This window comes from Centropristis striata, chromosome 4, assembly GCF_030273125.1.
Source record: "Centropristis striata isolate RG_2023a ecotype Rhode Island chromosome 4, C.striata_1.0, whole genome shotgun sequence".
In the NCBI taxonomy this organism is placed as follows: Eukaryota; Metazoa; Chordata; class Actinopteri; order Perciformes; family Serranidae; genus Centropristis; species Centropristis striata.
Genome location: NC_081520.1, coordinates 15,412,934 through 15,440,044, shown reverse-complemented (window position 1 = coordinate 15,440,044; position 27,111 = coordinate 15,412,934). Strand labels below are relative to the sequence as shown.

General features: G+C 36.5%; 1 protein-coding gene across 1 annotated transcript in view; it reads left to right on the top strand.

Moving 5' to 3' along the window:
• Positions 1-27,111, top strand: part of cntn5 (contactin 5) — a 104,113-nt gene that overhangs the window by 16,612 nt on the left and 60,390 nt on the right. Inside the window, exons 3-6 of the mRNA XM_059330972.1 lie at positions 1,848-2,054; positions 9,020-9,143; positions 9,250-9,425; positions 22,317-22,412. Of these exons, the coding sequence (XP_059186955.1) occupies positions 1,848-2,054; positions 9,020-9,143; positions 9,250-9,425; positions 22,317-22,412 (603 nt within the window). The remainder of the gene's footprint in view (positions 1-1,847; positions 2,055-9,019; positions 9,144-9,249; positions 9,426-22,316; positions 22,413-27,111) is intronic.

Sequence of the window (27,111 nt, the reverse complement as noted above, 5' to 3'; positions counted from 1 at the left end):
ATTCCAATTCAACACGACGCATTTCTTTGTAATTTTACTCAATTTAAGTCATGACTTTAGTCAACTCTAGTTTATTTATAGAGCCAAATAACACAAATCATACACTGTAAAGCATTTACTGTGATTTTTACAGTAACTTATTGGCAGCAATTAACAGGTAACTTACTGTAATTATTATTTAGAGTAGAATTCCTGCATTTTTATTTACAGTATTGTTTTTTATACTGTAAAATAAAAAACAAACACTGTGATTTTAGTTTTATTTAAAGTACTGGTTTCTTTACAGTAAAATAAAAAAACAATTAAACACAGATTTTTTTAGTTGTGTTTACAGTACTAATTTGTTTACTGTAAGAATAATGGTACTGTATATGGCAATATGGCACAGTAAACAGTGCTGTTAATTAAATAACTAGTAATTGCAAGTAATTACTCTATACACTAAAGAGAATAATATTAATACATTTACTGTTTTACAGTTGATTTCCATTCTGTGTTTTGTGTGAAATACTTTAATATAAGTTAATTATTTAAACAGCATTTGTATAGGACTGATTCTGATCAAAATTATGATAAAGATGGAAAAATACAATAGTGTACTTTACTTTTCATACTGTCTACTGTATTTTTTCTACAGTAATGTTATAACCACTGTGATTTTCCACAGTAATGCTTTAACTACTGTAATTGTCACAGTTTACAGCACTATACTGTAAAAATCAAACACAGTGATGAACTGTGAATAATACAGTAAATAACTGTAGATTTCACAGCAATTATTTCCAGTGTACATTTAATACAAATCACAACACCCACTGTTCTTACATATACCTTTGAGTTGGATACTTTTATATGATGTAAAGGTGTTCTGAATGCACAGATGTATATGTTTGGATGTCTATAAGTCCATTACAGCGTTCATCTAAAGTGGACTGCATTAGAGCCACACCCCCTAATTCAGCCAGCATGGCTGACCGAGAGGCAGGAAGCAGGTGCAAGGCACATATTAATCTTTTAATCATATTGTTAAAGTACTTTAATTTGTGTAGGCATTAATATTTATTAATAGGATTTTATTTATTTATTCATGCTGTATTAATACTTGAAATTTGCTGTTAAACTGTGTTTAAAATAAACATGAGCTGCTATACTACTTGTACATGTTAAAATAACATATGAAATATTTATAGTGTTTACTCAGGATTTAAATAAATAAATAAGGAGCCCACTATTGGAATGGACGTGGGATCTGGATGTCACCAGAAGGGAAATGTGGAAATGAATTGAGAAATACAGTTTTGATTCATTCTGACTGATGATAAAATCAGCTTATAATGCATCCTATAAATTATTCACACAGAATATACTACTCAGGAGACTTTGAACATACTCTTCCTGGAGATCATTTAATTATTTTTTTATTTTTTTTGTTAAAGTAAAACAAAATATTGATGCAGTGTGTTTTTAAAGCATCAATTTATTCATAATCATTCACAAAAACATGGATAAAAACTGTTCAGAAAAAGGTCTCTAAAGACACTTTTAGGTGGTTTCTTGCATTAAGATTCTCTGTCCGTTGGAATGAATAAAAAAAACATATAATTACATAATTTAATGATTATAAATTATTTATGAGTGCATTTAGAGTGGAGAACCACTGCTGTTTGGAACATAATTGGGTTCTGAATGAGTTAATAGGGGAAAAAAATCGAAGAAACCTGAGCAGCTGAGCACGGATCATTTTCCCAGTGCCAACAGATATGCAACAGATAAGTGTACAAAAAAACAACATAATACAATTTGAGTATATATATGATGTAACCGTGTTTCTCCTTTTTTTCCCCCAGACTTTGCCAGAGCTGTTGCAGCGCGGCCTATATCATATGCAGCAGTATTACGAATGAAACCAGACAGCTCGTCAGTGCTCAACTCGCGCAGCCGACCTCGACAACACCACAGTGGTGGGCTGGTGACTCCTGACTGGCCTGCTTTCTCCAGTCATCCTCTGTCAGCCCTGAGTCTGCTCAGCTCTCAGGAGGACTACAGGAGTGAAGGTAAAACTAATGGTGCGATCAAACCTACAGTTTGTTTGCTCTTGTCTGAACCAAATGGAAAAGTTTTTGCTTTTCTACTTTGTTAAAGTTCACGATGACACTTCGAGACGGTGCATAAAAGTCAAATATCCTCACAAATAGCTCACTAATAGTAGAATGTAGAAGCTTCCTGGATATACTTAATTTGCAGCTTTAGCCAAGGCTAATGAACACTTGTGTATACTTTGGCATAATTTGCCTGTTGTAGTGTTCATTAGTTAAGAAAACGGGGAAGAGGAGGCTGAATATGATTATCTGTAAAGAGCTTTTGTGAAGCGTCACTGCGAGCTGATAAATGTCACCATGTCCTCCTTCTGAACAAGAGAGCTTCACATGTTTGTGTCTCTTCCTGATATTAATCCTGGATTGTTTTTTCACTTCTGACCGACTGCCTTATTGTCACATTGGCCGGACTTGAATTTTCAGGTCGTGCAAGTGTCACTCTACTTCGGATGACATTGTTCACACCTGCCAAAATGAACCAAACGAAAAGAGTTTCCATTCCAGAGTCGTAGAAAAAAAACACTACAAACATGATTGGTGTGAATGGACTCTGCTATCTCTGCTCTCTGCCAACACTCTGCCATCTCTGGTCCCACTTTATGTGTGCAGGCTTCCTGCCTGCTTAGATTTGCTCTGGAAATGAATCTCACCTATCCATCATCAGTGTGCATGGGCTGCAGCGACCAGGGTCATGCCCTTTGTGAAATTGAAGTGGGATCATGGCAATATCCAGCTCTCTCTGTGTTCCTGTCAGTATAGAAACTATAGATATGACGGATATCTTTGTCAAAAGGGAAGATTTAATATCCTAAACACAGCGCGGAAACACACTGTCATAAATCTACATGGGTCACTTGCTTACATCCTGAGAATATAATGACACAGTGATGCTTTAATATATGATTAATCACATCATGTCTGTTGCATCTGGAGTGCTTAATTAATGCAAATCTGAAGTAGCTGCTGAATTAGCAGGAAGGTTCTTACCACATGTTGAGAGTAATGAGTTAGTCAAATTAAAACGGCAGAAAGTAGGAATAACAGTATATATATATTTTTTTACTTTTCTTTTACTTTTCTTTTTCTCTGTTTCTGCCTTTCCCTTTTTCTTTCTTTGTGCCTCTCCGCCAGTCTTTCTGTCTTTCTTACTTTTTGACAGCATTATCACTATGTAGCCGTAAAATGACTTACATCTCTATAACCAAGGTGAGAGTAATGTCTCTCCATTGTCAGTGGTGACAAGAGCATTATACCATAGCACTGGATTGATGTTCAGTGGATGGAATGGATGCCAAAAAGTAATACACCTTTGGTGGCTTAAAGGGGATATTGCTTTTTTGGCTCTGTGACTGACAGATGGCCATGGCACTTGAAGTTGAGTGATTTCAACTACTTCAATGGTTGTGTGTGTGTGTGTGTGTGTGTGTGTGTGTGTTTTATATACACATATTCGCACCGACCATATGTCCTCATCACTGCCTTTTTTATCCAACTCTTTAATGTTTCCAAATGATCATAAACTACAGTAGGTATCCTTAAAAAAGGAAATTAAAATTAACATTGTTGCTTTTTTTTTATTATTATTATTTTTTACGTGTTGGAACACAACAGATTGCACTGTTAAGCTTATACAACAGTAACTTACCTATAAAAAATATGTCTGTGCTTCAGTTGTCTATTTCTTAATTATTTTTATGTCAGTCTAATCCATGGTTAGTTTCAACCTTCATCTGAAGCAAAGAAAAGCCCTTTTCTGCATTTTATTGACAGATATTCATCAACAGAAAAAAAAAATGATGTTGAATGTTCAATTTGAGGGTGTTTCCATTCACATTAGATAAACATTGTGGGAATTGTTGCCCTTTTTATAAGAAATTAATTGGAAAATGTAGCATAAAGTGGAAGTGGAACTCATCATACATAATAGTATATAATTATTTTGAAGTTAATGGCTGTGGTCTATGACCCACAAACACTTTCTTCTCTAGTGATTCGCTGCTGGGCATTCCTTGTTTAAATTGAAATCATATTTTTTTCCCTTTAGAATAGAACTAATGTCATCATACGTCATGGCCTGCTGCTGAAGCTAAAGGGGCCAGGTTGGCCATACTGGTATTGTTGGATGTATCTACTGTATGTATGGAATGGCAGATACATATAGAGATCTGTTGCTAATCTTTAGCACTGGAAACACTTCAAGCTGAATTGTTTTGCTTTACATGCACAGCCAGGTTTGCAACTTAATATCGGTTCATTTTCCTCCACTGATTGGGGTATTATTTCAAAAGCTTTTTATTTCCCTGTAGAGCTGTAAATTGCTGACAAAGGGTTGGTGAGATTATACATACCCTGAGAAAAAAGCCATGATTCTGTTTTTCATTTCTAAATAGTGAGAAGTACTCAAGACTGGTGCCTTGCATTGCTTTATTATTTATTTACCAAATATAATGCCACCCAAAACCGTACGGCTGAATATAACGACGACTCTTTAAAAAAAAAGCATGAATATCTACATACTGTGAGAATTTGGGCTGGTGTATTATGCTGTCACAAACAAAAAGCACATCATTACCTGTCTGTTTACTGGGCTTGTATTCTTCACACATTCATTATCTCTTAGAGAAACAACTCTTCAGAGGAACAAGAGATTCAGCTGTCTTTTGTAGAGGCTGAAATTCTGAGATGCAATATACCTAGGAAACCTTCTAAGTGCATCACTTCTGTGTTAACAGAAGGCTAGATCAAAGAGTAGAGCACTCAGAAGGAACAGAAGAGGATTGCAACAAGGACTGTCAAGCAGAAAATACTAGACCAGTAAGCATATCGATATGTGGGTGCATCTGTGCCGCAGAGAGTTCAAATCTTACATGAAAACCACTTTAAATCACAGACAAGAGCACTTTAGATCAGGGAACTGCATGACTTGTGTGTAGTCATACTTGTTCTGTAGGTATTAAGTAGCATTTCACAAATTGTAACTTTTATAAGCAGGCCTTTAATGAACCCCTTATTCCACAAACATAAAAGACATTCCAGTATTACTTTCAACAGTAATTTTATTGCAGCATCCTGTAACACAGCAGCTGGCTGCATGCCATACGCTACTTAAATCATTTCTTGACAGGCAGTAAAGAAATCTTTTATACCTTAAATAAATCTATTCTAAGTTATTTATATGCTTGTTTAATCATGCTTCGGACCTACTTCCCCTCTTTAATCTGAACTGTGGTACCTTGAAATCTTCCCATTGTCCTTAATGATATTGCAAAACAGCTTTCAATTTTATATTTACACTTCTGACAATGACGTTTCAGTGTAACAATGGATTGATGTTGTCTGTGGTTGATGTAGATCTCCCTGTCCGTTCATATGGGTATTTGTGTGATTTACTATGAAGTCTTGGGCTATTTTGTCCATTTTTGAATCCTTTTCATCCTGCCTGTATACACCACTTAAAAAATGTTTAAATGCCATGTTGGTATATATTTTTCCATGCCTATATGACCTAATAATAATTTTTTTTTTTTTATTCTGACTTACTTGATCAACATTTTGAACCAAAAGAAACAAAGAAAATCCAGCATAAATGTGATCTTGTGATTGTGTGTGATCCTGTCATCCAACTCTGGTTTTTATTCTAGTGGGACTGGGTTTTATTTGTGTCTTGTGTGTTAAGCGTAACAATGTTGGTCATTTTGTGTCTTTTTTTAGTCATTTTGTGTTTTTTTGGGGTCATTTTGTGTCTTTTTGTGTCTATTTTTAGTCATTTTGTGTCTTTTTTTGTGTGGTCATTTTGTGTATTTTTTTAGTCCTTTAGTCATTTTAGCCATTAAAGCACATTTTATAATGGTGCTCTGATTCCAGTCTTGTATGTACCTCTCCACTTTTCATGGCTGCATGGTTATTGCTAACTCCTGATAATACATCACACCTTATTTCCATCTGTGGGCCAGAGTGTACCACACCCTTCCAGCCACAAATAAATGTGGCAACACTCCCTTTGCACTCTAAATTGATGTTGGATTGCATCCTGTGCCTTGAATGACAGGTCATCATTGCTCCAAATGTCAAATTTCTATACTTTTGGGACACCTGCACATTGCATTACGCTATGAGTAATAAAATATTAATACCATAAGATAAGAGCTACTTACAGTATCTGCCCGGAATTTTCCCATGTCTTGGTTCAAGATGGGGGCATTTTTTTAACCACAGGCATGTTTTATTTCCTGTAATTTTTCTTGCAGACCTTGTTATAAAACCTAAAATAAAAAAAGGCCCGCCGCAGACTATTAGGAGGATAGTAAACAACGCTGGAGGACAGACAAAAAACAGGAAAGATTGTGTTGTTGTAGCATTTCCTCCCCGACAATAAAGACTGTCTGGATTCAGAGGTAGGATGGTAAAATGATTCTGTAATAGGACTGAAATAGATGATGATAAATGGTATGTTGGTACCAAATGCACTAACAGGATGACTACTTTTATTACTCATCTAATATGATTGTATAAGGCTGGATGCCATTGTTTGAACATATGTGCTTTTATGTGAATTAGGGTCATTGTGAGAAACAAGCCGCAGGGACGTCAGAATCTGTGTTCACACCCAAACACAGCCAAGAAATATTACTGCTGCTCGGACACAGCGTGTTAAGACTTGTGTTAACACACTGTTGGCCAGTCACTTGGGCCTTAAGGAAAACAACATTGAGTCCAAAAGACGTAAAAGTAATTTAATGATAGCTTTAAGGTTGAGCTTAACCTTTTGTGCATCCCTTAAAAAACTGTTGTCTGCAACAATATTGTTGACTCTTTTTTTGTGTGGAAAAAAATGCAGTAAAATAATAATGCTTTCAAAAATAGAAATGTAAATAGCGTATTAGCATTTATAATCTTCTGGGCATTTTTTGCACACTACTGTACATTTTAACCAACTACAGTCGAGGTCATCACTATAGGGCTGGGTGACATATCGATATATTTTTAAATGTGATATGGAATTAGACCATATCGCATATATTGATATAGTTCAATTTAGCACTGTGATCCTTTCTCCAGGCAAGCTGCGGCTTTTATTTACATACTTTGTTATTTAAATGTGCACTTTATGGAGCTTAAATTTAAAAAAAGGTTCTCCTGTTGTTATACAGTATTTATGTTCACTTAAATAAACAGTTTCAATAAAACTACTTGTCATATGACATGTCATATTAGGCTTTGACTGAACATTTTCTCTCACTTTGCGATAAAATTATCAGGATATATATATCGTATATCGATATTCAGCCTAAATATGTCGGGATATGACTTTTGGTCCATATCACCCAGCCCTAGTCATCACTATGAAATCATTCATTTTCACCATTTTACCCCTTTTAAATACCAGTTTGCTGTAATAACTTTCATTACTGTTGTTTTGAATGCTGGGGGTGATTTTTGTTTTTAATTTTCAACACTCTGGGATATGTCAGTCAATGATCAGCAACAACTTGATTTCACTGCAGTGCTCCATAATACAGCAGCAGTAATCTTAGTGGCAACCAGCATGTATTTGCCGCATAGGGGGAAAAAAATGACCCAATGTGGTGGAAAATAATAAAAACTACAATTTTGTGTTTTGACAGGCTGTTAAAATATAATTCAATGCTGTAATATCTGTGGAATAAAAAAATATGTTTTTAGTTTTGAGATTTGAGTCCTTCAGGGTTAAAGTGTCTATATTTTGGCTACACAGTTTATTATAGCTTTAGTTTATGAGCCGAGGAATTTCAAGGAAAAAACCTTCTTGCCAGAATGTATAAAAAAGCCAAATATGTCCTGAAGGATGCACGACGGTTAAAGGTATTACATTTCTGAATTATATCCATCCAGGTTAGCTGTATCATCACAAAGGATCGCTTTGAACATAACAAGTTCTTACTGCTCCTTTAGAAGTACAACATCCTTCAAACTGTGTCAGTGAAAACACATTTCGACTCTGGTTTGAGGATAAATAAACAACCAGATCAGTTATACACAGTGGTGTATACGGGTGCTTGAAATCCTTGAAAATGCTTGAATCTTAATGTTGAATTTCAAGGTTTGAAAAGTGCTTGAATCTTAATGTTGAATTTCAAGGTTTGAAAAGTGCTTGAATCTTAATGTTGAATTTCAAGGTTTGAAAAGTGCTTGAATCTTAATGTTGAATTTCAAGGTTTGAAAAGTGCTTGAATTTTGGATTAAGTGCTTTTAAATGCTTGAAATTCTTACTGTATTTAAATCTCGCCTGCGTCTTCTTGTTTCTGAGATGTTTCTTGTTGCTCTACCCTGTATCTTCTTACTGAAGGGAGGTTTTCAAATTCCTAGTGGATGTGAGGGCTCGGTTGCCGGTTGATGATTTTTGTGAGCTTACTTTTGCTCCTCGCCCCTAGATTCCCACACCAGTATGTTTTATGAGATTAGCAAACTACTTTTAGTTGTTAAAAGTGTAATACCATTGCTGGTGGTATGGTTAAGTGAAATTACCCCTTTTAGTATTGAAGTACTAATCTAAAACATGCCATTTACAACTTTTGGAAGGTACTGGAAAAGCTTGAAAATTGACCTTGAAAGTCCTTGAAAAGTGCTTGAATTTGACCACTGAAAAAGTGTACGAACCCTGTATACAGTATATAACACCATAGTCATATAAATATATTGTGTCTGCTGCATATTGCCATGCTAGTTATTGTTGCAGTGGTACACTTTGTTGTTTACAGTCCCATCTCACCATGGAGTTGTGCATGCCTTTTCTCCTGCTTCCTATAATGGAGGATGGGAGGAAATATGCACTTGCACTAACCAAACAGGGGAATAATAGAAAAGTAATTGGATGTTAAAACTGAGTGGCACTCATGTCGTTATAATTGCAATCATCCTTCTCTTTATCTATTTGTTCCTCATAGAAAGTGAAGAGTTTGGGCCTGTTTTTATCCACGAGCCGGGAGATGTTATTTTTCCTCTGGATTCTGATGAAAAGAAAGTGGTGATGCACTGTGAAGCACGGGGGAATCCACCACCCACATACAGGTGTGACATATATTTGTCTCCTAACTCAAGTCCTACTTTCACAGCTCATTAGTGTGTTATTCATCATAAATATATTAAAATGTCCTGTTCTTCTTATGCCTTTCAGTTGGTACATCAATGGGAGTGAAGTGGATGCAGAGGCAGACTATCGCTACAGCTTCATTGATGGAAATTTAATTATAACCAATGCAAGTGAGATCACTGACTACGGGAAGTACCAGTGTAAAGCAGAGAACAGCTTTGGGACCGTCCTAAGTCGAGACGCTCTTTTGCAGTTTGCATGTGAGTAGACTTTTTATTTGTAATTGTGTAATTCTGCATACACAAGCTATAATATTATATTTGATATGCTCTTATATACAGTCATGGAAAAAAAGATTGGACCAACTTTTTCTTCATTTTTTTGTTTATTCTAATGCCTGGTACAACTAAAGGTACAATTGTTTGGACAAATATAATGATAAGAACAAAAGTAGCTGATAAGAGTTTAATTTAAGAGCTGATTTTTAGCCATTTTCCATGTTTTTCTTGATAATGAGCAAAATAATTATCAAGCAATCCATGGAAAATGGCTCTTAAATTAAACTCTTATGAGCTATTTTTGTTGTTATCATTTAATTTGCCCAAACAAATGTACATTTAGTTGTACCAGGCATTAAAATGAACAATCCATTGAAGAAAACAAGGGTGCTCTAATCTTTTTTTCCATGTCTGTATATACATTACTGTGCAAAAGTTTTAGGCAGGTGTGAAAAATCTTTTAAAATACGAATGCTTTCAAAAATAGAAATGCTAACAGTTTATTTATATCATTTACAAAATGAAAAAAGAAAAATCTAAATAAAATAAATATTTGCCGTGGATACCCTTTTTCCTTCAAACCAGCACCAATTCTTCTCGGCATTTTTTCACACCTGACTAAGACTTTTGCACAGTACTATATATACAAAATGTATATATACAATAGCATATAGCAGACATAGGGGAGCTGAAGAACGTGGCTCTCTTATGAAGCAAGTAATTAGCTCCAAGCTCTTTGTCTCTCCAAGTTAAAATAAACCTGCTTGGTTGCAGGGGTAAATAAACACTACACTGTCTACAGTGAGGTTTTGTTGCTGAGTTTAGCTCCCACTGGCTCCATCTGATACTGTTGAGTTGCACTGCTAACAGGGTATGTGCCCTCAAATGCCATGTCTCAATGGTAAATGAGAGCAAAAAGCACATTTCTTCCCCCAGAAATCCCCTGGCCTAACTCCAAAACATCATCACAGGCTCAGGCAGCACACACAGAAAGACCAGGGGCACTGTGCTCAGAGGAAAATGCATTGTTGGTTTTCTCTACAGTTTCCTCAGGAGCAATGACCATAATTGCCTTATTGGCATGTCTACAGGGAGCTTACCGTTCACACTCTGAAATGTTGCTAGAAAGTAGAGTACATGTTCTCCTGTGTTCTTATGTGTACTTAGGAAATAAATGGCTCGATTTGCCTGAAACTATGTAAAAAAAATATGAATTGAGTTCAGTTTTATAAAAGCCCTTTTTTCTCTCCAGGCCAAAAGAACCAAAAAGGTTTTTATACTATTTTTTGCCCTCTTTTGTTTTTGTTTTTCCTCACAAAGTTTCATATATATCAGCGTGATGAAAAAAACATCAAAAATCAGAAGAAGACTTAAATTAAATATAAGCCAGACTGAGTTGGCAGGCAGAAATGCCCAGATGGTAAAGAACAAACACGCTTCAAAAAAAAAAGTGCTGCTGGTTTCTGAGGGACAGAAACTGCACCTCAACATGTACTTATCTGTCCTCTCAACTCTCCGTCCAGATCTTCCTCCCCCTCTCTCAACTCAAAGTGTCAAATGTGAATGTAAAAAAAAAAAAAAAAAGAGAGAGTTGCTATGAAAAATTGAAAACTTTGCCTGGAAATGAGCAATGTAACATGTAGGTGCTCATTTATCAGTCTAAGCCTCAAGCTGAGACATCGGCAGCTATTTTTAGTTTTGCATAAATACTGTGCATTTCCCTCGTACTATATTATCCATCAGATGTCTAGTGGCGATGTGCAGCATTCTAGGGAAGAATTTACCAGCATTTGTGTTTGAATCAGTGTGATGTTTATTACTTAACTTTTTCTTTAATTTCTGTTTCACCTTTCACTTTTTTATCTGTTAGTCTAAGATGACTGTTGCTCATTCTGTCCCACTGAGAAACTCTTAGTGAATCACAGATGTGTCATAACGTGCAGGTGGTTGCTGTAGAAATATTACATTTGTTTCTGTTTTCATCCATTTAAATGATTAAAGTTCAAACCTAATGCTTATAAGGAATCACATTAGAGAGTGTTGCCTTTCTGAAGAAAGCAACGTGACTGCTTGAATAAGATGCATCACCTGCAAGTAACTATCTCTTCAAATACAAACCATTTCTCTCTTTCACAGTCCAAGCAGATATTTGCATCAAGTTAATTTAATCTCCATAGCAAATTGCTATTCCTTTAATCTACCCTGGCAGAATTTGAGCTTTAAAGCATATTAAGAGAGGGTATGTTTGGGGTCATGTTTGGTTGATTGGCAGGTGTGTTAGCTGAGCCGATGGCCACTTGTTTGTCACACATCAGCTTCACCCGAGCCACCTTTGCACAAAATTGGATTTTCTAGCTCTAATAACAGAGCGGCCAGTCAGTATCCTGTTGTCGGGGGCGTGACAGGGCGTAATGTGGGAAGATGGAGCACAGACGGGCTGCGCCAAGTTCAAGGTATTACAGCAAATATAGCCTATAATCGGCTATAAAATTATATCATTAATATTCCGCTCCGTTGCCAAATCACATCATTTCCTTGCAGTAGCAGATTTTCTATGGCCTGGGGGGTTTGGAGCCACAGCCCTAAAATATCACTCACTGAATAAACATGTGTGGTTATCGCAGTTTTGCTATTGAGTCAGCAACAAATCCAACAACTCACCAACTGTTGTTGTGTTGAGATATAAAGAACCAGTAGGAAATGTCCATGTGGTGGAAAATGAATGATTTTTTTGTGTGATAGCAGCAGCACATAGTAACATCATACTGTTCACACTCGTTGTATTTCTGGATATGGTTTAAATTGCTGTTTGTGCTAGAGATTTTAATATAAAAAACATGAACTGTATGTGCAGGAAATATAATAATTACTATAAACAGCAGGTCAGCAAATCTGTATATAGTGATTTAAGACTGGTCTTAGGGCTGGGCAATATGGACCAAAAGTCATATCCCGATATATTTAGGCTCAATATCGATATATGATATATATCCTGATATTTATATATATATAAATAATGGAACAAAATGGCAATCTTAAACGTTAAATCAACAGTCTTTTTACCGTAATATTAAAAAAAATCTTCTATCGTATTTATTATGGTAAAGTTCTGGCAACTACAGCTGCCGGTTTTTTACCATAAAAACAACATTTTTTTTTTTTTTTTTTTTTTTTTTTTAACAGTGTATGTATAATGACACTTATATGGGTCATTTTGACAAATGTTCATTATGTGTCATTATGGATGGATCTAGGCTGGACCTAGGCTGAAAGTACTACACAGTTTCTTTATTATTAATATAAGCTTAACTTTACATGAGAGCTCAATAGCTCTTTCTGCCTGCTGAACTTCACTAAGCTGTAGTCAGATAACCTGTCTAGTCATTTCATCCCATGACTAAATTTCCTTTTCCTTTATTTTCTCCCTGGCTATTTAGCATAAGAAGTGACACATTTGAATGACTGTTTCTTCAGCTTTGTGCAGTTCAAATATTCAACAGCATCAGTGTGTAATAGCCTCATACTCTGTCTAGGTTTCTTTAAAATGTGACCCTTCAAAAGGCTAGCCACAGAAACAAAGAGAGGTGCCCTGCAGCACACATTTGGATGCAGAGCCTTCCCTCTCTCTTTCAGCATAACAAATGGCGGGTATTTATCACTCAGCGTGGAGCTCAACTTTTTCCTCCCATTTCATGTTGCCACTGCACATTTTCGTGCACTGACACAGTTGTCTGCTGCTTTAACTCCAGATACACATGAGCAATCCTTTTCCTCATAAACAGAGTGTTATATAGAAGTAATTACATGCTTTTATATGCTGTTAACACTTGAAATAGAATGGTCAATATATATGACTTGTGTTTTATGCACATTGAGACATCACATACGGTCAGCAAGTTCCTTGCAGCTCTGTTTTTAGTTGGGGAACATTATCCTCCCAGTTACAAACTGTACCTTCTATCACTTCAAACTGAGGTGTGTTGTTTCATAGAGACCTGCAACTCTGCCAGTTTTCAAATACAGTCTGCAGATTTCAGGATTTGGGCTTAAAATAATACATCTGAACCTGTGGTCTGATTTTAGTCAACTGCCCGGGTTTGGTACTGTAAGGAACACATGAAGACAATGTGACATGTTAAGCAGTTACTGGCTGGTTTGGTTTGATGATTGTTTAAAAGTATTTTACCTGTTAATTAGTGGAGAGGTTTGAAGTTTTTTTGCAAGGCTCAACGTTAACTTTAAAAGTGGTTTCCATGCTGGCTTTGTTGTCTTTTCTTGTCATTTTTAGTCACCTTATATTTTGAATAATTAAGATGGCTTCAATGCAGCTATACGTCAGCGTAATTATGACAATGTGACAGAAAACAATTAAAGTTTTAATTATAGCAATTATTGCAGTGTGTTACCTTGAACTATTGAACTTGATTTGACACTTATGTTCTACGTGCTTTGTAGAATAGTTATTTTCCAGCTCAAAATCCTGGACACTTTGTCACCCAAGACTTCACAAATGTTCAGTTTTTTTTCCAGGTTCATATGGTTCCCTGTTAGTTAAATCAATTTGCACATTTGTTTGTAAAGGTGACAGGTTCAATCCATCTCAATCTCTATAACAGATGTCTGTTACACACAAGTAAACGCAGCACATGCATCTGGTTCCATGTCTGACTGCAACAGCAATATTTAAATATCACTAATGCAACAACTATTACCTATTTATTTATTTTGGGGTGCATGTTTCTTTTTGCCATGTCTGTTTTTATATGTTTAAAATGGTTGCTAATGATGGTAACCAAAGGCAAATAAATGGTTGCTATAGTTGGGAGCCTGGCAACTGCTGCTGTTCCTTGCTTACAATATTTTGTCATACTAAATTTCATCATTTCAGAATTATAGCTTTGGTAGAGCTAATCTAAGAATATCTTTCAATTGTTAAGTCAGGGCATAGTTACATTTGCTGATCACCAATTAAAAAAACTATATTTTTGCTCCTTGACACCTCTGTGATTCAGCTTTATATAATATATATAAAGCTTAAAGAATATTGTAGTGTGTGTGTGAGAGAGAGAGAGAGAGAGAGAGAGAGAGAGAGAGAGAAAGAGAGAGAGAGAGAGAGGGAGAGAGAGAGGAGAGAGAGTGACACACACTGTAAAAAAAAAACCTGTTGTTTTTACGATAAAAAACCTGCAGCTGTGGTTGCCAGAACTTTACTGTAATAAATACGGTAGAACTTTTTTTAATATTACGGTAAAAAGATATTTGCGCTGTTGATTTCACATTTAAGATTGCCATTTTATTCCATTTTTTACCGTATAAACAAAACCTTTTTCCATCAAAAGAAACGCTGTTCTGCCAAATAATTGACAAGAAAATTCTTTAAAAATGCAACATAAATTAATTAAATATTACATTATATTTTTGTTAGAGATATGGTGCTTAGTACATTTAACAGTGAGAAAAAGTATTTTTTACAAAAGATAAATAAAAAAATTACAGTGATTGCTTGTATATATATTACAGTATATTTTTGTTAGACACATGGTGCCAGTGTAGTTTACAGTGGAGTAATTAATAATAAAAAAAATAAAAAAAAAAAGTAAAAATGCTGTTATGGCTGATAAATACATGTATGGTGTTTCATTGTTACTAAAACTGAATTAACCCATTTATCATTTTACGGTCTTTTACTATCATGGTTTAGCAGTTTTTCACTTTAAAATCTACAGACATTTTTTTTACAGTGCAGTGGGTGTGGACGAGTGAGCAGCAGAGCAGAAAAGAGTTTTTAAGTTTAGCAGCATCTGTGTCGGTGCCGTTGTACTGAGACTGAGACGATATTCTTCATGGTTGTGAATGAAGCTTTCAGGTCTATTTCAATAACCCCCACTGGAGCAATCCACAAAAAGAAGCAAAACGACATCACCGTTTGTGGCCATCAGCTGTTTCTACGTGCCCCCCGCTGCTGATTAAGACAGAGAATTGTTCATAAATTTAAAAAAAGCACCCTGCTAATGCTTGCTACGTTCTTGTGGGAGCTCTGATTAATAAATGTATTCCTTGATTTAGTAAAATCAGACACACAATATATCCTGAATGGAAGGAACCACATTTTACTCACTGCTATAATTCCACCGTGCGATTTGCACTCGATTGATAATATTCAACTCTTCTGAATAGGGAGGGGTACCTTTCACATTTGAACCGATACGGTACCGATACTCGGTACCTGGGAATCGGTACCGGTACTCAACGGTACCAATTTTCGGTACTTTTGCGTTTGTTTATGTGGTCATAAATGTTAATTTGTTTAATAATAAATCAAATTTTTTCAATTCAACATATTTATTTCTCAAAATATAAACTTTAAAAAATATATCAAAACAATATAAAATCCAGGATGAGCAGTGCTTTATTGTTGAGTGAACGTGCATTTTGTAACATGAAGGTTGGAGTGTTATCAAAGAATGCAGAGGAGCGCTCTCAGGTGGCAAGTGCACGGAGGAGAAAAAAAAAAAAAAAGGTTGCAAGTGCACGTGTGATTTGTTGTGATGACGTCGTAGCTGTGCGGCGCAGCACCGATCAGACAGTATTGTGGTCATAGCATGGTTGGAATAAACAAAGTTGAGTCGGGCTGCTCTGTGCACATATCGAGGATGACGCAGGAGTCTGAGGGATTTAATTTCAGCGAGGCAGTTTGGAGTAAATTGGCAGGTAATATTCCTGAGTTGAAGAGCGGAGTATTAGCGGAGGACCAGAGCTAGCTGCTAGCTGTTAATGACTGGTCTACAGAAGAGTGGAGAGAGCAAACGGAGTAAGGAAGGTCCAATCTGGAGGCAGACGAAGGCCAAGCCCGGGTAGAGACATTGGAGAGATAGCAGCTTGCGGCTAGCAGGCCTAGAGCCGGCTGTTCGTCTCTGCGCCGGGTTGGAAGACGGCAGCAGCTAGTGGCTAGTGGCCGCGGTGAGCAGACAGGACCAGACGAGGAGGTACATAAAAAAATAAAAAATAGTGCGATCGTCAGCACGCTTGTTAATCAAAGACTTTAAATGAAAACAGGTTGAAATCAATGATCAGTTTAAAGTTAACGCCGTTTAGGTACTGAAACATGGTACTGTTTGATTTTACATGAATCGGTACTCGGTACCTATAAAAGTACCGAATTCGGTACCCATCCCTACTTCTGAATCTAATTAATATTGGGTACTGGTTGGTGTTATGTCGGAGTTGCAGCACTCCTCTAAAGCTACTGTCTAGTCCAGAGGGTTGTTCAGTCAAGCTGTCGAACTGAACACAGCCGTGTTTCATGCAGGGAATCAGGGGAGAAGTAGAGGGGACCAGCTAGAGTGCACGAGTAAAGGTTCAGTCAAGACTCTCTATATTCCATCCACCGGTCGTGTGCTCTGCTCCAAAGATATTTCAGTAGGATGCTGTTTTTCTCCCTTTGTTTTGAAATTCTGAGCTGCTGAACTCACACTTGGGCTGTTTTTTTCAGCCGTGACTTTGAAGGCAGCAGGCAGAAAGAAGACCTGTGATCTCTCTCCCCAAAGAGTTCTCTCTCTCTGCAGACGTGAGTGTGGCTGAGGCTCAGGTATCGAGCCACTCCGAGCAGTACAGTAGTAATGAAATTAATGGGAGACTTTGACTTGAACATTGGAAGACCCACCCACACCCACACACACATACACACACATCACTGAAATGTACTACAAATCTGATATGATCACTAGTTAATGCCCATTGATAAAATTCATACTGATCTTGAAATAACTAATTTGCATTGAGCACCTGCTCCTGTGCTTGCTGCAAATTTCATCACTACATATCTGGATTTTAAACATTTATGCAGACATAGGATGGCTTTAATGACTATGCTGTTTTTTTTACAAGATTAAAAAGTCATTAATATTGATTCACTTACATAACTTTACTTTGCAAAGGGAAACGATAGGTCAGGAAGAGTTTCGCACTGTAGTCTTTTCTTCTTTTTTGTTACAGTGGCTGTTGCTGCTCATGCTAACCATGACTTATTTATTCCAAACAACCAGTGTTACTGCCTGAAATGTAAAATGTATAATTTCCCATGTGCCTGGAGATGTTTCCCAGGAAAGACCTCCCCTATTACTGGGTGTTTTTCAACACAAGTGTAATGGGTCTCTGGATATACTGTACTGTGGGTTGAATATCTATTGGTTATATAGAGCAACAAAATGGAAATACATAATGATGAAACTACATTCAGTATTTATTAAATCAGGCAAGACTTCTAAGAAGACTCATGTTTCCACAATATGTAGCCTGCATGGCTGAATAATTGAAGGGGAAGGAATATGTACTGCAACACACACACAGACACACACACACACGCACACACACACACACACACACACACACACACTTACATCTGGTTTCTGCCAAGTACAACATTCGTGTTGTAGGTCAGTAATCACTGTTGTTGTTCTCCAGCAGCTGGATGTAAAAACACTTGGTCAATAGTTCTTAAGCAGATGGTGTTTGTGTCTTTATCCACTCGTTCATTTCCGCCCTTTCGCTCTTTATCAACAGATGAAAAATCTATGTAGCCTAGCTTCCTTGTCTTTGCTAATTAAAGCTACAGTAGAGACTGTTGTTCTGCAAATTAAAGGAAAACGAGCTTGAAGGTAGCTATGCTGACAGAAAGACAGGGTGACAGCTGCTGGGGAACATTACAATAAATGTTCAAATGTTAAATGGAGGCACCGAACATTGAATTGACAGTCCAATCTGTGGGAAATCAATTTAAGGTGAAAGGTTCAATCAATCATAGTTAATTTTAAACCACTTGAGAGCCAAGATAAGGTATCAGACATCTGCATTTCAGGATTTTTACCTTTGGTTATTGTTTTCTAACATTGCACAATGTCTGGAGCAGATAAACCGTCTCTTCAGTGTAGGATCTGCCTTGTTTTAAGCGCAGGAAGTGGTTTGCATGGCAGATTGATCTGTGGTGCGGAATGACTGCTTTCAAATCCAGGTTGTAGGCATCCTACTCTACCTGGTTCATTTTGAAGTTCAGTGAGCCACATGAAATATTTCAATGGTTGAGCATTTTCTTTGCAATTTTTCAATGTTCCAAATTAACCTTTTGTTTTGTAAAATTTTTGTAATTATCTGTTATGCTCTTTGATCTTCCAAACTAGAGGGTTTCTTTAAAAAAAAAGTTACGTGACCAGCATAGAAATAGACCACACTGATGTTTTGAAAAATAAAGAAATAAACTTTGACAGGGAATTGACTGTGTGCTACATTTTAAGATGAAGGCTATAAACTATGATCATTATTAAATGTGCCAGAAATTTAGGAGAAATGCAGGTTTCGCAAGTCGCTCAGGGGCATAATTATCCAACAGTTCCAGGGTAATGGTAAACACTGCCTTTCAAAGTGATGAAATGAAAGTGGTGGAGACACAGAGACCCGCCCTGGGTCAGCAGCCTGTCGCTTTATTTCCACACTTTGGCATTGCTTCAACTAGAAATTAAGCAGGCGGTATCAAAGTCTAGAAGGCTGCAGTACTGGGATTTCAGATTAAACCTGCTTTGTTCTATTTCCACAGAAAAACAACAAGGTGAAAACAAAAACTACTACATTAGTAGATTCAAAATAATGTCAGTAAAGGAGTTCGTTTAGGAAATAGTAACTTCATATATTGGATGAATTGATCGAATAATTATTTCTATTCTAGAGCATAAGTTAACCTCTTCAGCTCAGCATCTGTTTCACAGCGTGCAGGCTTTTGAAAGCTACAGTTCAGAAACTGGTATCATGTGAAACTAAAAAACCAAAGTATTCCATTGCCACCAACCACATTATGATATTTTGTTTGGAAGGAGGCTTAATATGATCCAAAGTTGGACTAAATTTTGGCGAGGGAAAGACTGGCAAGCTTATTTCCACAGGGCTCCCTTGAGCTCTGACCTCAAGAAATCTAAAATGGGTTTTACTGTATACGTATCCAGGAGTCTCTCCTTTTAGAAATGCCTGCTCTATGCTTATCACATGAAGTTGGTTGGCAAAAAGCATGCATGTTTTCTCATGCAGTACAGATGTGTTATTTGCGTCTGAATATTTCTGCATACTGGGGTCCCTAAACAGTGTTGCAGTTGCATAAATTGGAAAGCTGAGACTCTTGTAGTGTAGTTGGACCCTTTTTTAATTTATCATTTTTACCTGACTGTATAAAATACCTCTTGCTGGGATAAACGCAGCCCCACCAAACTTGATAACCACAGACTAGAGACTGAGGGCATGTGGCTTTCCTAGGTGTATGGACAGTTAGGGGGTTTCTGAGCAATTGCCAGAACAGAAGTGCTCTCCATCAAATCACCAAACAAAGCAAATCTTGCAGCTGTCCAAAACTTCAAAGGTTTTGGACACCAACTCACAGCATGGATTTTTCGAGGATGTTCCTCAAGGTCCTGATTTATTAATGTTGGATTTTAGAGGGATTCTTGACCATTTTTATCAGCTGTCAAGTGTTCAAAAATTGAACTGAACACACAGTGGACCATTCTATACTTGCATCATAATGTGCAGAACCCTTATATACTCTAAACGTTTAACATTTGAATAGGCGTTTAACCAGAACTGAATTGCACCTTAAATCAATCTTCAGGTTCCCAGCTTCCATATGATGTACACCCCTTCCATGTATGATAAACTGTTGACCTGCTATCTCCCCCTTAACAGAGAAAGATTAAAATATAATACATTTTTCAAACAGCTCCACAAATGTTCATTAAGAAAACACCTGAATTTTATTCAGTGACCAATTATTGTCTGCTTAACCGTACTCTGAGTTACCAGTTCAAAGGACTGTTGTTACATAATCACATTTGACAACTTCTTTTCTTCTTCCATCTTCTGGGCGTTCTGAAGTTCTTAAGCAATTTTGATGTAAATTATATACTGTATGTCAAGAACATTTAGTGCCACTGCAGAAGAAGGTGCCATGTAAAGGTGTGTAATTTGGAGTGGTTAATAGCCATGTACGCCATTTGCTTTTTATAACCGTGATGATGATCAGAAGGAGTGGATAAGAGTGAGAAACCCCAAAATAACATTGATTTGAATAACAAAGATTGACCAGCACATGACCAACCAAGTTGTGAAATAAGCTGCCTTTGCACATCAGACAAGCCTCATCACTGTCCATTTTTAAAACTCATCTTAAAACCTATTTATATTCCTTGGCTTTCAACGGCGCATAAGACTCTGCTCTTGTTTTAGTGTTTTATGGCTTGCTTTTATTTATTGTTTTTTAATTTATTTATTTTTTAAAAGCAATGCAACTATTTATGTTAGTGTGTATTCCTGTTTTATTTACTTTATTGTTTCTTGTTTACTTGTTTATGTACAGCACTTTGTTGTGGCTGTGGTTGTTTTTAAAGTGCTTTACAAATGAAGTTGAGTTGAGTTGAGTTGAGTTGAGTTGAGTTGAGAACCCAAGGTGCTACTATCACGAATCAGCCGGTGGATGAAAACTTTATCCTACTTTTCTCCTGTGTCCTATGTCTTCTTTCTGAATAGTGGTAAGAAAACATCCAAAACAAACATTTAGAATCAGAATCAGGATCAGAATCAGAAGCCTTTATTGTCATTGCACAGAGTAACAAGTACTAGTACAACGAGATTTGCCATCCACCCGTCCGAAACGTATAAAACACACATACAATACGATAGAGGTGGACAGGACAGGAAGACAGAGATGAAAGAAAAGAAATACAGCACAACGTGAGGAGAAGAAAGGAGGAAGGGTGGGTGGGTGACATACGCATATCTGTGTGTATATATGTATATATATATATATATATATGTATATATATATGTGTGTATTTTACTGTATTTGATCCCTTTGTACCTGTAGATTTCTCCTAAATTCACTAAAAGTTAGCAGTCTTGCAGCGTGTTGCACCACAAACTAGTCTAAACATCGTAATCACACCTTCAAATAGTCATTTTCTTAAAGAATGTATGAAATATTTCACACCCATTTCTCAATGAGTTTCAATCTTATGCTTTGAGCCATAAGTCCCAACCTCAGCTATACTTACATACACCTAATTTCCCAGTTTTATTCTGAAGGTTTTTACAGAGAGTTTTGTCTTTGTCCTTACTTATATACATTGTGTTCCTAAAAAGATGGCGAAAACATTTTTTTGACAGTATTTTCTAATTTATTAATGCTAAAAAGAGATTTTCCAATTTCCTTCTGTAAAAAAACGTTGAAACTTATAAATGGGCGGCTGTGGCTCAGTTGGTGGAGCGGTCCCCCACTGATCGGAAGGTTGGTGGTTCGATCCCGACCATGGTAGTCTACATGTCGAAATATCCTTGAGCAAGATACTGAACCCCAAATTGCTCCCGATGATGCGTTCATCAGTGTGTGAATGAATTCCCAATGGTGGCAGGTGGCACCAATGTGCCCTGGTAGCCTGGGACACCAGTATGAATGTGTGTGTGAATGGGTAAATGAGCGTAGTGTGTAGTGTAAAGCGCTTTGGGTAAAAGCGCTATATAAGTACACTCCATTTACCATTTCCATATATGTGAAATAACAACTTTGAAATTTGCCTTATCCATTGGTCAGATTTCTGTCCTGGAAATATATGCAAATTTGTGCATATTTAATGAGTCCACAACTAATTTGCATATCTAAACATACAATTTCTGAAAACTTGCAATGGAAAAAATTATTTTCTTAATGTGAATATCAGACTAGGGAAGTTTCATGGTGATGTCTATAAGGTAAAAAAAATCACTTGTAGTGTCTCTATGTATCACAGATGTGTTTTATTTTCCTGTATGGCTGAGAGAGATTGTCTTTGTGTGCTGTTCCAGATCTCGGTGCTTTCAGTGGGAAGACCAGAGGTGGCGTCTCTGTGCGTGAAGGCCAAGGCGTTGTTCTCATGTGCACCCCTCCTCCGCATTCACCAGGTAAGAGGTTAGACCCTCAGTCACAGCCAGAAGACAAATATTCTCTTCTCTTCACTGCCTTCGGGATTGTTAATAAACTCATCATCACAATTCCTATGACAACAAGTAATGCTGTTATTACTGTGCAAAGGTGAATGATTGTTTTCATCATTTTTATTTATTTATTGCATTGTATTTTGATGGTTTCATGTTTGTATCCATCCTTTCTCCTCTCCATCCATCCATGTTATGGAAATGATGAGTCTGATAAGTTATGGCGACAACAGAGCCAGAGCACAGATTCTCAGAGATCACATTTGCTGGATCATTAGAAATGAAAAGAAATGTTACACAGCCAATTATTCCATATAGACAGAGCATAGGCAGTGCTATTTAATGGCATATCTTGAATATCCCTCCCTGCAGTTGTCCTCTAATGTAAGCTCTTATGTGAGCCATGAATCATCCAGGCTTTCTGTTTGCATCAGCTCTGTCGTACCGCTGCACTGCACCCGTGGGAATGTTTGCCAAGTGCTCTTCAGCTCCCATTTATGGATGCCATTTTGAATGACATGATAGCAAGCAGATGCTAAATGATTGACAGATTAAAGTGTAGTGCAGATGATTCTCATTTTTAAAGTTCTCCATCAATCACAGCACAGGTGTTGTTTTTCTCTCCAGGTGTATGTTGTTTTTCACAGTCAAACCGCAGTGCATGCATGCTTTTAGTCTTCCACTTTAATCAATGTTCTGTCTGTCTGACATAACATTAGATTCAAACACTGGAGATGATATTAAGGAGTGGGATCAGTATAATGGAAATAGTGATTTTCTGTCATTTAAGGTTTGTTACGGTCTCGCTGCTGTATGCTGTAAAATTGACCCATGTTTCAGTCACGATGACATACTGTAAGACCCTCATGTTGCATTGCATATATTAGATTGATCAATCAATACAGAGCATGTAGTATAAATAATCAGCCAACCGTTAAAGGTGCAATTTAGAACAATGAGATTTTACAGAGTTTTAAGGGATTTATTGGAGTAGACAGTAAGGAATTACAGTAATCTAACCTTGAAGTAACAAGAGCATGAACAAATTTTTCTGCATCCTTTCGAGACAGGATTTGTCTAATTTTTGTAATATTACATAGGTGAAAAAATGCAGTCCTTGAAGTTTGTTTTATATGGGAGTTAAATGACAGATCCTGATCAAAGATAACTCCAAGATTCCTTACGGTGGTATTGGAGGCCAGGATAATGCCATCAATGCTAATTAAGTCTTTAGATAATGAGTTTCGGAGGTGTTCGGGTCCCAGCACAATCATTTCTGTTTTACCTGGGTTTAACATTAGGAAGTTGTGGACCATCCAGGTTTTTATGTCCTTAAAGCATGCATTACATTTGGCTAGCTGATCAGGTTCACTTAGCTTGATTGATATATATAGCTGAGTGTCATTAGCATAACAATGAAAGTTAATTGAATGTTTTCTAATTATATTACGTAGAGGGAGCATATAAAGGGTGAATAAAATTGGTCCAAGCACAGAACCCTGTGGAACACCGTGGTTAGCATTAGTGTGCACGGAGGATTCTTTGTTCACACATGTTTTTCTCTCCAAGTGTATGTGGTTTTTCACAGTCAAACCACAGTGCATGCATGCTTTTAGTCTTCCACTTTAACCAATGTTCTGTCTGACATAACATTAGATTCAAACACTAGAGATGATATTAAGGAGTGGGATCAGTATAATGGAAATAGTGATTTTCTGTCATTTAAAGTTTGTTACAGTCTTGCTACTGTATGCTGTAAAATTTACTCATGTTCCAGTCATGATGACATACTGTAAGACCCTCATGTTGCATTGCATGTATTAGATTGATCAATCAATACAGAGCATTTTATTTAAATAATCAGCCAACCGCTAAAGGTACAATTTAGAACAATGAGATTTTACATCAGATATCATCACATAACATCAAAATGAAAAGTCTAGTGTGATGAAACTCTGAAGTGAATCATTTTAATGCTTTAATCTTTGCGTTCTTGTTTTTATTGTCTGAGTCAAGTGGCTAAATTAACTGTGACAGAGGTTGTCAAATCAGCAGCAATTATGAACCAAAGGCGGGTAAACAAATAAAAGATGTAAAAGATCAGGATCTTCAAAGTGACATTTATGACACTTAAAGCCCAGAATATCTGAAGCACGTTGAAGATTACTGCCATGTAACAGCATCGTGACTAAATTGCTATCAAGGTTTTCTGTCCCCTTCTACTGTATTTTTGTGATAAAAGTGCATTTAAAGTGTAACTGCAGTGCCCAGTGCAATATATTATTCCTATTTTTCAAGCGTAAATGGTCCCTCAACTAAAACTATAAAGAAATGTTAGTTAAAAGGCTAAATTAATCGACACAAACAGCGGTCTGATGATAATCACACTACACTCAGAAAGTCATTTAGGCAAGCTTTGCCATAGATTATTACATTGTTTAATTTAAATATTTATTTAAATTGGTAAATGGCAGGCCACCCCAATCTGTCAATCAAATCAATCAATCAAATTTTATTTATATAGCACCTTTCAAACAAATCCAACAGTTAAAAGCTAACAAATTAAAACAAGTATAAACCATAAAATTGTAATAATAATAATATAATAAGATGGCAGGCAGGCCAGGCAGGCAGGCTGTTCCAGCGTTTTGGAGCATAGTGCTTATTTTTAATGCTTATAAATTATGACCATATACACAATACAGGTAAGATTATAAATTATTTTTTCAACATTTCTGACGTGAAATGATAAATGATCTCCAAAATAATTTTTATGCCACGACCATAAAATTTGCCGTAGTGATGAATGGCTCGGTGAGTCGGACCGTGTCACAATTGAAATTCACATTGTACAGGGAGTGTTAAACAATGTTTGGGTTAAATTGGTTGTGGGAGGATTCAAAAACATTAAAGTGCCACTTAAATTAGATAGGTCTCATGATGAGTGAAAATAATTTGGAATCACTGAGATGTGAAAAGTTTATTATTTTCCATTTCATGGCTTTGAGCGCTTGAGATCAGTTTTTATGTGTGTCTTTGGTAAATAGTGTTTTACTTTTTATGATGCTAAAGTAGTTTGACTGAAACCTATTGTAGCTTTTATTGTCTTTGATAATATTTATTATTCTATTTTCTGTATGTTATCATATTTTATAGAGTGCAGTTGGTAAAGTTTGTGCTGCGGCTGACAATTAAAATTACAACAGTGTCTCCATCCCTGCTGCCCTTTCATTAGCAAAGCAAGCAAAGGATGCTGATTATTTTAAATGAATCTCTTGAAATATTTAAAAAGTGTCCTATATTTGATTCAGTTTCGTGCCTCGCTGCAGCCACTGAGTTTGAGCTCACATTAAGTGTCACATTGAGTTCAAATCTTTCAGATCTTGGCGTCTCTTTGAAACAGCAGCTATTCATTATTTACCAAGAGGTCACTGAAAGTCTAAAGAAGATATTGCCATCTGTTTGTTCTCCACAACTGACAGATTATGAATACAGAATAAAAGACTTGTGAAATATTGTTAGGCGATATTGAATAGATTAATTTGTCCCTGAGTTTGACAGTCGTCTTTTTTTATTTTAATGATGGATGTAGCTGTAGAACTATGTATAATAGACACAAAGCAAACAGCATGCTGTCAGAGTCTGCTCTGTGTTCATCACAGTCATATCCATCCATCCATTTTATTACCCACTTATTCCCATCCAGGGTCACTTTGCCAACTATTGCTGGCTCTTTTTTCTTTTCCTCGTTCTTTTTGGCTTTTTTTAATGCAAACCCACACTTTGTTCTAAGCAACTGTGTAATCTTTCTACTTTTACAACTTAATTTGTGTATCAGCGTGCATTGTAAAGAATACTAAATACCGAAGCACATCTGTGCTGCCAGATCTTCCCGGAGTTTATATCACACACTGTCATTCATGAATAAAATATAAAAGATTGGACCAGGATGCTAATACCTTTATAATAAATCAAATATTATCAGAAAAGTCAGAAAAGGCCTTTGAACAAAGACTGCTCCCATCAGTGATGACACACAAGCACACACACAACCAAGCTCACTTAAATCAATCTACCCTGGAGTCTGTTATCATAAACCAGTTTCACTTTCTGATTGTATCAAAGATTAATTAAAATAACCTCATTGCTCATTAACGCCCGTATAATTGTTATTTCTTTCACCTTAAGGGGCCTCTGTATTATTTTTCTGGGCTTTGTATAGACTGGTAGTCATTTTATGCTGATGAGCAAGCTGATCCTTTGTTGCTCTACAAATCCCATTCTCATTACTTCTTTAAATTATTATTCATACGTTTTGAGCAGTGACTACCAATGCTGCGCTCAATTATGAATGGTTAATCATTTTCTTAGAGTGTGTTTATTGATGGTATAAACGGTATATTCAGTATAAATGTATGTGACAAGCCCTATCTTTATTTCAGAGCAGAGCATCAGATTCACCTTTTTATGCCTCTGCGCTAACAACTGGCGGCATTATGTAGTCTGTGCCTCCATCCCATTCTTGTGAATGTGATATCTCAGGAATGCCTGGAGGAAATTTCTACAAATATGGCTCAGATGTTCACTTAAACTCAAGGATGAACTTATTAGACTTTGGTCATCAGAGATCACTGTGACTTCACAACCGTTCTATTCTCGTGAATAT